The sequence below is a fragment of the Boleophthalmus pectinirostris genome, unplaced genomic scaffold (genome assembly GCF_026225935.1).
Source record: "Boleophthalmus pectinirostris isolate CB_2022bp ecotype Guang Dong unplaced genomic scaffold, ASM2622593v1 HiC_scaffold_8, whole genome shotgun sequence".
Taxonomy (NCBI): Eukaryota; Metazoa; Chordata; class Actinopteri; order Gobiiformes; family Gobiidae; genus Boleophthalmus; species Boleophthalmus pectinirostris.
The window spans coordinates 28247624-28260550 of record NW_026571515.1 but is presented as its reverse complement, the minus strand read 5'-3'; the positions used below and the strand labels follow the sequence as shown (position 1 = coordinate 28260550).

The following is a 12927-nucleotide window of genomic DNA, read 5'->3' as shown; positions in this document are numbered from 1 at the left end:
CACAACAACAGGTATGTTTTTGGTGAGGTAACAGAATTATAAGATGGCTTAAGAGTCCTTTAAAGGTGCACTGTGTAACCTTTATAGAGGAGGGACTGTTTGTCTCTTTGTAAATGTCATTGCTTTGCCTGGAATATTCTCCAGTATGGCATTAAATTACAGATAACACTACTTAGGCTGCGTTCAGACTGCAGCCTGAAGTGACCTGTATCCGATTTTTTGGCCCCTATGTGACCTGTATCCGATCGTTTAATGACAGTCTGAACGACACAGATCCGATTTTTTCAAATGCGACCCAGGCCACTTGGATATGTGGTCCTGAAACCGATACATATCCGATCTTTTGACATGCGACTTCAGTGTGAACGGCCAAAGCGCATTCATCCGACCTACACGTTATCAACAAGCCACAAACAAGTCACTATTCTGCGCTGAAGTAGGCGAAAATTGTTAATGAACTCCGAGTCACTGAAGCGAAGTACATGGCCACTCACCACTCTTGGCTGCGTCTCCACATCCACACGTTCCTTTCAATGGACGTCGCTGCCGCTGTCCCACAAAACACCACGGACAAAAACCTCGTCCTTCTCCTTCTCAATCTCCTCCTTAAAACAAGTAAGTTGTTCATGTTCTGGCTCCGGTACGAGAGGAACTTTAAAATCTCCATGTGCTCAATGCTGCGTCCATGTTTGGACAACTTCTGTAAACACAGAGCACGCTCGCTGCGGTTGACGTCATTGTGTCTCCAGTGCACATGCGGGACACTTTCGGGCCGTTTTACGTTCACACAGCTGATTACATACAAGTCGCATTTAATTGGAAATGTGAACGACCTCGCAAAAACATCGGATTTCACAAAAAAATCGGAATTGAGCATTAAGCCCTGCAGTCTGAACGTAGCCTTACTCATGTCTCTTATAGAAAGGTTCCACATTCTGGCATTTGGCTTATGACATTAAACGACATGTGACAAAGGTTTAAAAAATAGTATGAAGAAAAAACCTAAACAAAACTTCAGCGTGTACTGACTGTTCGTAGTCTTTGAACTTAACAAGAAGAAGACAAAGGCGGCCAAATGGGAGACACATTTTGAACCATATTTGTTGATACTGAAAGCTAATTATTTTGACAGTTGTTCTGTGAGGAAAAAGGAATGTATTGTAACAGACTTGAGCTTACATCAAAAGTTTACTTCCTTCTTATTCTTGTTCAGTGACATAATGGTGCTATTTGTTCAAACAGTGAACTTTTCATGTTTCTCATATAACTGAAGTTTGAACTTTTTAAATTGAGAATGTTATATTTTAACGTTCCCTCATCAAAAACATGCCTGAGATGCCTTAGATGTCACCCATGCATGTTTCAGTAATTTAGCAATCTCTTCCAAGCTCTATTCAAACCCTCATTACTGTTAGCAGTATGATTCTGTCCACGAAACTATGCTATCCATGCTCCTACGCGACAATTCTCCGTAAATATACAAACGCATGATTAAACTATACACAACAATTTGACAAACCTGATGAGATGTGCAGTAGTTTCATTACAGTGACTTAGTGTAGAGGGGAGACTCAGAGCAAAACTTATGAAACATGTTGATATGTTATTTTCCACAAATATAGCATTTTCAACACAATAAAAGGTAACATGGCAACCTAAATGTGTTAGCAGTTAATACCCCATCGAAGTAAAATACCCTCTCTTTAACCTTAAATCTAAACTCTTCTTGTTTTATCTTCTAGTGGCATGAGATATTGTCCCATCCCTATTGCATATATTGTTGTTTATGGAAGCCCTCTGATTTTTATTAGTACAGACGTGAAACAGTTATACTAACAACCTCCTGCATGCGCATCACTTACTGCATACTGAATGTGCTGCCTTCTTCGATATTCTAATTTGTTGGTGTGGCGGCATAACAGTTTCTATTGGATTACATAGTTTTATCAGTCTAAACCGAATCAGAAAGCCCCCAGTGACTTCCCCACCAGCTCCGATCTGTAGCATTATCCACATTTTCTCTTCCCACACACTGAGCGACTTAGGAGCACAGCCCAGAACACTGCGCTCTGCTCTAGAAAAACTGCAGAAAAGCTTTTAACCCAAGTGCCAACTCACTCTCACTGTCTCAAGTTAGATTACTACATTGATTAGGCTAAGTCTCTCCAGTGATGGTTTATTTTTGCATAAACACTTAGCAACATCTTAGTCAACATCTCTCCCTGCTCCCTGCTTCTCACTCTCATATTAATTAAGCTAATCAAGTCGTGGCTATGCACTGCTAATCAATTTCTGACACGAGATACGAGGCATATCAATCTTTCTGTGTGACATTCAAGAAAGCTGTGTTGAATGATGTTTTGAGATCTGTGATGTAGTGCAATAATAGCTATAACATTATCGGACTTTTTTTTATAACATTGCCTTATATCAGTCATTGCTTCCTGACTCTGCTGATAGAGGGACGTAGAATGTTATCATAGACTTTTTTTATCTTGTTATGATCATCGGCTTCAAGGGGGACAAAATCACATAATTCAAATAGGAAAATGGTTTAGTCTAATACTGTTCAGGACGTGGTTGTAAGAAGTGGTTGTCATGGTGTCCTACCTGGATACAAACCAACAAATGTGGGTTCTTGGGTGATATGTGAAGCAAATTCATAATGTTATTTTTTATTATTTTATTTTTATTTTATGTTGAATAATCTTAATTTTCGTTAAGTTTAAAATTCATTCAGTTTTGTCTTAGTAAAAACAAATTAAAAAAAAAAAGTTAAATAAATTTTCTGAATCTAAAGATACAGATTTTTTTGTGTTATGTAACACAAAAATAGTAATATTTCTTTCTCCAAAATTGGACATCTGCTCCAGAACACATGCTTTTACTGACAGAAAATTGGCTGTCGACTTCTTAATTAAAAAGACCCAAGCTGATCATTGATAATTAGAAATCAGTGAATTTTGATCTTAATTAATTTTTATTAATTGCACAGCCATAAATCAAATGATATGCTCTGTTTCATGTAGTTTCAGCGAAGAGCACAGAATTTATGTAGTTACACTTGAAAGTCCATGCTTCCTTGATTACTTTAATTTCCTGTGAGCTTCAAGATAGATTTTAAAGTTATTTTTTCTTTTATTTATAAAGCTCTTAATTGTGTTAGTCCTATTTATTTATTCATTTATTTATTTATCTGATCTGCATTTATCATATAAGCCCTCTCGGACTCTCAGGACCTCAGATAGTTATCTTTTAACTGTCCCAAGAGTCCAAACTAAATCTCACAGTGAGGCGTCATTCAGTTTTTACAGCCCTGTGTGTGGAACTACCTGCCTGAGGATCTGAGGTCTGCTGTGAGTTTTCATATTTTTAAGTCAAATCTTTTTAATTTAGCTTTCAATTGAAATTTTTACTTGTTTTAAATTTAATTATTGTTCTGAATAAAATTATTATTATTTTACTTAGCCTTCATCTAATTTTAGCTTGCTTTTTTTTTTTTTTTTTTGTATAACCTTTATACTTTACGTTTCTATGTAAATTGCTGTATATATGGAAACAGTGGGGTGGGGTAGCTGCTGTTTTTAATCATTATAGTATTTCTGTGTGAAGCACTTTGTGGTACATTTCAAATGTAGGCAGTAGGGTTTTATAAGAGCAGCATTTTAGAGCCTTAACCATGTGTATCTGGAAAAATGATAGACCCTTTCCTCCACCTGGTAATAGTAATGTGGTTCTGAAGTCCTAGCATCTGCTCTCTCAACTCTTCTCCAAATCCCACCAACATCAGCCACAGCCAAACACGGCAGGTTTTTGCTTTAGGGTCAGGCTAAGACACAAAAGTTTACTACAAAGAGGAAAAACAATTGACCATTCGACCCTAACCCTCCAATGAAGGGGTCAATCCAGCAACGTTTTGTTAAAATACTCAGCATGTCTCAGGAAGGACATGGGTAGTTGTTTTTACAGACATGGAATAGTTCCTAGTTCCTAATAAAGTGGTCACCAGTGAGTCTATGTATGACAGGCGAATGCACAAAGGCTATAGTTGTAGTTTATAACTTTCTGACTTGAGGTGAGAGGTTATTCTTTGAGTGCTCAGAAAGGTTGCAATTGAAAACCCTTTTTACTTTTATAGTGCTCTCTGCTCAGTTGCCACGAGCTGCAAAACACATTTCAATGATGGAGTTTACACAAGACAGTACTTGGAGGAGACCTGCAATTGTCTGTGTACTTTTAACGGCCCCCTGTAGTATTCAGTTGTCTAAGAAAATGCTCATTTAGATTAGTGTCGCCCATAAAGTGAGTCAGGGCCCCAGGGTAGAGCAGTATACAGTTTATGTGGGTCACTGTCTCATGAATTGATAGTCTTGCCTACAGTAACCGGGAATAGTCCCAATACTACTCTTAAGGGGACAAGTGCACATACATATAATTGATAAGCAGTATAAATCACTTAATTACCACAACCTTACACATACAAGACACAACTGAACAATTTAGTTATGTTGTCCAAGTCATATTTGAATTGCTAATGTTCTTGCCTGTGTATTTACATTTTAGTAACTTACACAGATCAAGCAAATGTGTTTACTTGGGAAAATGGCATATCTTGAATCTAGTTAGAGACACGAGCAGTGTTCACATTCATACAGGAGACTATGGTGGCTGTCCATAGTCTAAAAACAGCCTCTACTTTACATTGGCAATGCCAAAACACACTTAATTGCCCATTTTATGATCACAAACATTTAAAAGTAACAATTCTGACTACAAATTTAAGATTTAAATAAATGTTTTGTAAACTCCCCAAATTCTGTAATTCTGTGCGTTCTGGAAAAGTCCAGAACGGCTGTCTGACCGTCGTATTAGACCCCCCCCTATCATGATCTTTATCATGGGCTGCTGTATCGATATAGTGCTAGACTATATCTGTATATGATAAGACTTTTTTGGTATATTTCACTAAATTAATTTGTAACAGTACTACAATTTTGATGTTTTTTTCAGGAAACTTAAAAATAGTGATATGTTGCAGAATATTGTGTGAAATATATTGATTATGGCACGTATGTGAACCATGTGTCAAGTATCGAATTGTGAGGGATCCTTCAATTCTGAGCCCTAATTTGTGGCATCATAGTCTCCTTAAAATGTATGCACACTGCATACATGTTTAAAATGTAACAGCACAAGCACATTGCTGTAGATTTACTAATAAAAAAGTGCATATCATGTTTGTAGGCCTAAAAGATGACAGAAGAAAATAAAATATGAACATGACAAATCACTGAACTGATGATAGTTCTTTATTTTATTTTATTTTATTGTTTTCTTTCCAATCATCTTCTTAGTGGCCCTGATTGAAAATCCCAGGTCCTTCATGTCTCAGACAAAGCAGAGCAAAATGCATTTGATTTGAGATGAGACTTGACTTGTAAAAGTGTTCTCACTACGGGGCGAGTATTGATTGGGTATATTCAATTAGTCAAACTCTGAAGAAAAATAGTCATTGTGTTCTGAATGAGGACAAATACAAAGTCTTCAGGATTTAGAGAGGGGTGGAGAGAGCACCTGTTTGTCTTGTGTTCATTTGAAAAGTGAGTCTTGAACAAAGTAACATATTAGAAATAGATTTCAGAGAGACAAGAGTTCATTGCTAATTAGTGGAAAACAGCTGGACTAAATGTGTTTATTCACTTGCTTGTCTCATGTGGTCTCCAGACACATGCATTTTTAAAGCTAAGACCGTATTTGGTTATTTTTTTTATCTTTTTGTTTGAGTAATGGTAAAACTGAGCTGTTATAATTATACAACATATCTAATAAATCCACTCTGTTGGTTTCTGTTTATAATGGCGTCTTCAACCCTGTGGTGAGGCCAAGAATCCAGACATTATAAGAACTGCCTGAACTAGCTGTTTGTAAATACATTCATTGGATTATTTTCAGTGCTATATTTTCCATTTCCGTGTCAATTGGTAAATAAAATAATTTCTGTATCTGTATCAAGTGTAAACTCAGCCATACATACTGTAAGCTATACAACTGAATAAAATATAGTATTAATATTTTCATTGTCCAGCAGTCTAAGGATGTGTCCTTGATTTTAGTGCATATTTGATGAGATAAATTAAAGTGCTGCACATTCAAAGCAGTATATGATGTGTCCACAGCCAAACCCCAGTGGATTCAGACCATGAAGGACACTGCCCTGGCCATAGAGGAGCGCCTGTACTGGGAATGCCGCGCCAATGGAAAACCCAAACCCTCCTACACCTGGCTCAAGAACGGACAGCAACTGGTGCCAGAGGTAAGTCTACATCTGTCTGCAGCACTGCCAGTACCACTATCCACTACCCTATATTTTCGCAGTTGGAGTAGTTGGGCAATATATTAAAACATTTATATTGTGTTTAAATGAAATAGTTAGAGTGAAATATTTCTGCGTTTTTGTGGTTAATTTTATGCTTCATTCAAATTTTGTGTAATACTTGATCATTTCTAGGCACGTTTATTATGCACGCTTAAAAAATATCAAGAGATACATTTTTGTCAATATCGTCCACCCTTAAGTAGGAGGTTTTTGCAATGTTTTCTACAAGGTTTTTCGAGGTTTTCCAAATGCGGTTTGATCCTGGATCCCAAAAACATTAAAAAATAGGCATTGCCCATTGATTTTTAGTCGATATGATCTTCAATATGTCTTGCAGTTGTGTCCGATAATCAGTATTTGCCAACATCAGTATTTTAAAATGCATGTCAACACCCACACATTTATGTATTTGTAGTTTAACTCACACATTAACTCCTGAAAAGTGAAAGTTTAGACCAAGCAAATTGGGTTTTATGCAAGTTGTAATTTTGGGTTGATTTTAGCTCAAAATTGCTCCACTTTCTAATTTTAAAGGTAAATTGCTCAGTTTCCATCTCAACCACCTCCTGACATTTCATTTAAAAACCAAATCTCTCCTCTTGCATTTTCTGTACTTTGTCAAGCAATGGGCTGAAACACATTGCAGTTATTCAGCCTACAGCGGAGAGTGATGAGTTGTGGATGTAACTGTCTTCCTTTGCCGCTACCTTTTGGCAGATTACACAGTCTTAGGGAGGATCAGTGCGGTCCCTGTGAGATGGGTCCATTTCCTGTGAATAGGGACACTGGTTGTTTTCATTATTCATGCTGCATGGTAAAGCTGCTGCAGATTTAGGGGACAATGGGCTTAATCTCCAGAGCAGTTTACAATACAAAAGAACACCTTGGTTCAGACCACCGGAGATGCATGTATTGGCTCCTGCATGGTTTTGATAAATTTAAGCTTCATTTTAGGAGGTTTGGGTAATTTAATAAAAAGACAATATAAGAAATTTACATTATTACAATAATTTAAAAAATATATTAAGATTTAGTGAAGGGTGACATGGAAAACGCATCATATTTTAATTTCTCATGTTGATCGATCACAATTTTCAATTCATTTTCTTGTTGTCTTATGAAAAACTAATTAAAATCAATATTAATTTCCTGAACTTAAACAATGCAGACTTTTATTAATTGCTGCTTAAAACAAAAAAGACTGCCAATGTCTGAACTCTGCCCAAAGCCACATGCTTCTAGTGACCCCTTGATTAAAAATACCCCAGCTGATCATTGACAATTAACATAACAAAATCTCAGTTAAAACTTGATTAATTGCTTAGCCTTGTTGTGATCTGATCCCCTGTAACAATTTGCTATTTTGGAGATAGTTCAGTGCTTCTCTGTGTAACGCATAGCTACTTACACACAGAGGGCCTCATTTATTAAGTGTGTTTGCTCTTGTGCTAAACAGCTAAACATACTAAAAGTGGAGCTAAAATCTGACGCGAAAAAAGACACAGCTCAGTTTTGTTCCTATGAGAGAGTTTTCGCCAACGTGCGCAAAATTTGATTCAGAGGAAATGCAAATGAAGCTGTTTAGCGGGTGCTGCCAGATTTATTACAACTATAGAGCAGTTCCTAATGGTAAATCACACGCAACACGCCCACAAATTACTCATGCTACTTTTAAGTTTAACACATGGATTGATAACTCAGGCCCAGAAAGTGAAAATGACTGAATTGAAAGAAGCATCAAATAGCTTTAGTACCTCTTAAAAGCTATATAAAGATGTAGATAAAGTCTAAATTGTGATCTACCATCAATAATGTTAGAATTCTTTGGCCTTTCCCTCATAAGCAATAAATAACAAAAACATACGGTGATGATTTGTCATGTCCTCTCACATCAATACGTTTGGAGGTAATACATCTCTCCCTGAGAGACTGTGCTATCCAAGTAACTTGAGTGGCAGCACAGCTATTGGCCACAGACTTATTAATTGAAGCGTTTCATTGTATGCTGAACGAGTAATCATTCATCTCCTGTATTGTCAAATGAAAAAGATTGATATCAGACAGTGAGTCTTTTTAATACTGCTGTCTATGACCTCGCCTGACTTTTCCTCACTGCTGCCAGAGCCGGCAAATCTTTTGGATGTTTGGTGAAAATCTCATTGAGAAAGAGCTATTCCTTTAGTGTGAATGCAAATGATGTTTATGATTGCGTCTGGGTGCCTCTTTCTTGGTTCATTACAGAAACAGAGCCTAAATTGAGATTAGCTGATCGAACCATTAGCTTAACAACCGCCTTCAAAAAGGACAGATGCAATTACATTTTGCTGCCACCAGTGTCATTACCATCACGTTTTACATGCCGTATGGTATAGGGGTCTTTTTCATATCTCTTTTAGGTGTCAGTCTAGTCTTATTTTCCTTTCAGTCAAACTAAAGACAATACAACTGCTGCAAAATGGCATTTTGTTGTTCACATTTGCTGCATGTATAAAATGACATTTTACGATATATATTTTTCAATACAGACAGCCTAGACTAAAAAAATAGTAATTTTATATTCAACTTGCTATTGTATTGTCTTGCTAAGAAGCTACACATAGTTTTGGTGTTTGGCTGTAATCTGGAGCTCATTTAATGGCAATGTTAACACATGGAGATTGTGACAGACAACCATTCACACTCACCTTTATTCCAGATGGACTATTTAGAAGCTCAAGCTCCAGCCTACCCTTGGATACTCAAACTCAGAAGTCTCTGCTCTGACTAGACACATATAACAATGTAACACAATAAGAAATGCAAGTAGAATTATTATTATATAATCAATATAATTATAGCGGAAACAGAAATCACAAACTGAGACTTAATAACCATAATTGATTAGACTGATGCGTCATCATAGCTTTTGCAACTGCTAAACTGAACCAAAGATGTTATTATGGTGTTTTAAATGAATGGTTTAGAATTGAAGTCTCATGCTCGCCCTGTATTTAATTGATTTAAGAATATCAAAACTGATTCTTTTTTCAAAATTGCAGTAATAGTTGGTCTCAGCAGTCTGTCTTCAAAAGAAAGATTTTTTTCAATAGCTGTCCTTTTTTAAGCATAATTTTTGAAATATACTTTTTGCAATCAAGGAAAGTGCTAGATACCCAAACCATTGAAGTACTTCTCTGATTTTGTATTTCTCTATCAACTACAACAACTGCACAATCATTACTCACACCCTGAAATGATTAGCCAAACAATATGCAGCTCACTTTATTACCCGAGCCCCGAGTGTGAGAATATCTCCAACAAAACAACAAAGAAGGCGTCTTGTGTAATGTACTGCTGTGCTGAGAAAAAACTTTTATTTGTTCTCCAATTTACAGCACCAGTGTTCCTTGTTTGATCGACGCCCAGTGATAGTGCCTTGAAGCTAACATGCTGCTTGCTGCTCCTTTGCCCTGAAGCCTGCTGAGCCAAGCAAGAGCCACCTTTTAGACTTTTGTTGTAATTGCTTTTCTTTTATCCCGTTTTCTTCTTCACAGGACAGGATCCACGTGGAGGAGGGCGTGCTGTCAGTGTCCGTGCTCACATTGGCGGATGCGGGCATGTACCAGTGCGTGGCCGAGAATAAGCACGGGGTCATATACTTCGCCGCTGAACTCATGGTTTTAGGTACGAATGGCATTTTATCTGTGTGTCAAATCCTCCAATCAGAATTTGAAAGGTCATCTCACTGTCAGTCGAAAAGGTTGTACGGATTAGTGGGTAATGGGGTCAATACGGATGGTTTTGTGGGGTCAAATGCATTTAAAACATTTGTTCTTCATCGTGCGGTGAGTCTCTTTGATGTATGGGAATGGTAGTAGTGGCATTCAGAGCACTCAGTCTTTTCTGTCGTAAATCATTCACGACTTCCTTTTTGAAATGCTTGTACTTCACTCATCCTCAGTGTTTATTTTTATTACTTATTTCTATTTTATTTTGACTTATACATACACATTTATATAATTTTTTGACACCAGTCTCTTGATATTTTTGCTACTTATTTAGAATTTATTATTACCATTTCTATTTTTTCTCTTTGTTATTATATTGTATTGTGATGTGTGAGCTACTTTGTCCAAGTAATTTCCCTTGTGGATCAATAAAGTTTGTCCAAGTCTAATGCTGATTCTAACATCTTCAGTTCCCCTAACAAACCTTGAAACCGTCCATCATGATTTGCTTTGCTCTTTTCTTAAGTCAGTTTACTATGTTTTCCCATCAGCCTCCCCTCCAGACTTCACAGGGAATGTCCTCAGAGCCTTACTCAAAGCCAAGGCAGGATCCACAGTAACACTGGAGTGCAAACCCCAGGCGTATCCCATGGCCAGCATCCTGTGGAAGAAAGGGAACCTGCCCATTCACACCAGTGACAGGTGAAAACACTATCTGCACTTCAAAAGCACTTAGCCGTTTACTTGGCATTTTGTGAAAGATTCGCAATATAGTATAAGCAACTACAGGCTAAAATGAAAGGTCAGCTAGAATAAATTTTACCCAGCCTTTTATTTCTGACAACAGCACTATTCACCCAAAAGATGACTTAATTTAAGTCCATCAAATCTTAAAAAGAAGTATTTGACCTGCTATATATGGTATTGTGTATTTTGGTTACACAGTAACTCATTCCATTGTTTTTTTTTAAGTAGCACTGATACTGGAAAATTTGCTGGATCGGGTATCGATTACATGATAATATTTAAACCAATATTCTGGTTGGGATTGTAATAAGACTATTTACAGACTGATTTTGGTGTAGAATGTCTCACAATGTTTGAACTTTTATTCATATGAAATTTTTCAGTCGTGATGTGAAGGATATAACATTATTGGATCTCTTGTGTAATAATGGAGCTTTGTTTTAATTAAATAAGTACTATTTTGTAGGTATCGGATATCGGCAGATACTTAAAATCAAAGTAGCAATATCAGGATTGCTGGATCGGTGCATTCCTAGTTATTTTCATATTAAGAGTTAATAGTCAAAAATTCACCTCAGTTCTTCTAAGTGTGAAAATATTATTTGTTATATTTGTCTAATTTCCACATATTTATTCTGTGATTTCTTATATCTATTTAAAAAAAAAGTTTATACTCAGAGCATCTCCAAACCAGAGGCATATTTTGTGTTTACAGGATTAGTGAGTATTAGCGTAAAAATGACTGGATGACTAACAAGGCTTCTTTATCCAAGTGAAAAATAAAAGCAATACATGCTCTCCATATAAATTTTGTTTGTTAAAAGTTTCGTATTTGCACTAGTCACTTTATTTTCCCTTAAAATTTTAAAGAGAAAAAATCTATCATTAATTCAAGGAGAGTGCTCAAAATGTACCACTCTAACAAGCATTTTAAAAAAGCAATACAATCGCAATCCATTAGTGGTCATCATAATGAGGGCACATCGCAGCATAGAGAGCCCTCTAAGGTTTATTGCAAACTGGTTTTAGTCTGAGAATCTGAAAACAGTTAGCTCATTCGTTATGAATGGATAATTGAAAAGACAACCAAAACACAAAATGCTAACAGAAACAGTTTATAATAGTTTATATTAGTTTATTTGTTTTATTTTTTATTTTAATTGTGAAAAATCAGCATTTTTTATAATTGTGGAAACGTTTGTCATTGTCAAAAAAAAAAAAAATCTTGTGCTACCTTAGCTGGAAGCTGGAAACCAAATACCAACAACTGTCTTGAAAATTACAAGATCATTGACAAGCTGAGATGTGAAGTTGTTGATTGTGAAGTCCCTCCACTGACACAGCTGTCCGCCTCTGCAGGATTCGATTGTCCCCTGACGGCACATTAAGACTGGCCAACGTGAGCAAGTCAGACGCAGGCAGCTATACGTGCTTCGCCAGGAATAGATTTGGCATGTCTAGTACCACGGGGCGCCTGCTTGTTACTGGTGAGTTTGCTCTATTAAGTAGCCTGAAAAGTGTTGTGCTCGCCACTTAGTAAGCACAATTTATTGCACAGTAAAGATTATCACAAATGGGTGCCTCTGACCGCAAAGGACGCGAGTCAATAACCGGTGGGTAGTGAGCATAAACAAACTCATGCTCTAAGGAGGCTGTCAAAACATTGGAAAGGCTGTCCTCTTAGGCGATAAACAAAGAACCTTAGCATAATTAAGTAGCAGCCTTCAAAACATTTGGGATTAATTTCTGTTTGCTATTTTGAACGGAAGACGATGCTGTGCTGGGCTTAACTTTGCAAACTGTTAATTTTATCGACTTTCAGGTCAAATTACATTTTCGCTGCAGCTGCAATAAAGCACTTAGTTTGAGCATAGCACTTGATCAAGCTTGTCCTTAGCGTAGTTGAAACCACCAATTTAGTGCGACAAGTGAAGGCAACGGTAGCATTAGTCACAGAGGTGTGTCAACATTATCGAAAATGTGCTTCCACCCCAGCCATTGACTCTTGATTGGCACTGGGCACGCTAAAACTACCTAGCTCACCTTTTGTACTAATTACTGGCTTTATTTTTCAAAGTAACACAGAAGGGTCACCTA

The 12927-nt window shown here is 36.9% G+C and overlaps 1 protein-coding gene across 1 annotated transcript in view; it reads left to right on the top strand.

Moving 5' to 3' along the window:
- LOC110164994 (contactin-3-like) overlaps window positions 1–12927 on the top strand; it is a 68527-nt gene that overhangs the window by 23885 nt on the left and 31715 nt on the right. The window contains exons 8-11 of the mRNA XM_055166030.1: window positions 6177–6313; window positions 9910–10039; window positions 10635–10785; window positions 12190–12317. Of these exons, the coding sequence (XP_055022005.1) occupies window positions 6177–6313; window positions 9910–10039; window positions 10635–10785; window positions 12190–12317 (546 nt within the window). The remainder of the gene's footprint in view (window positions 1–6176; window positions 6314–9909; window positions 10040–10634; window positions 10786–12189; window positions 12318–12927) is intronic.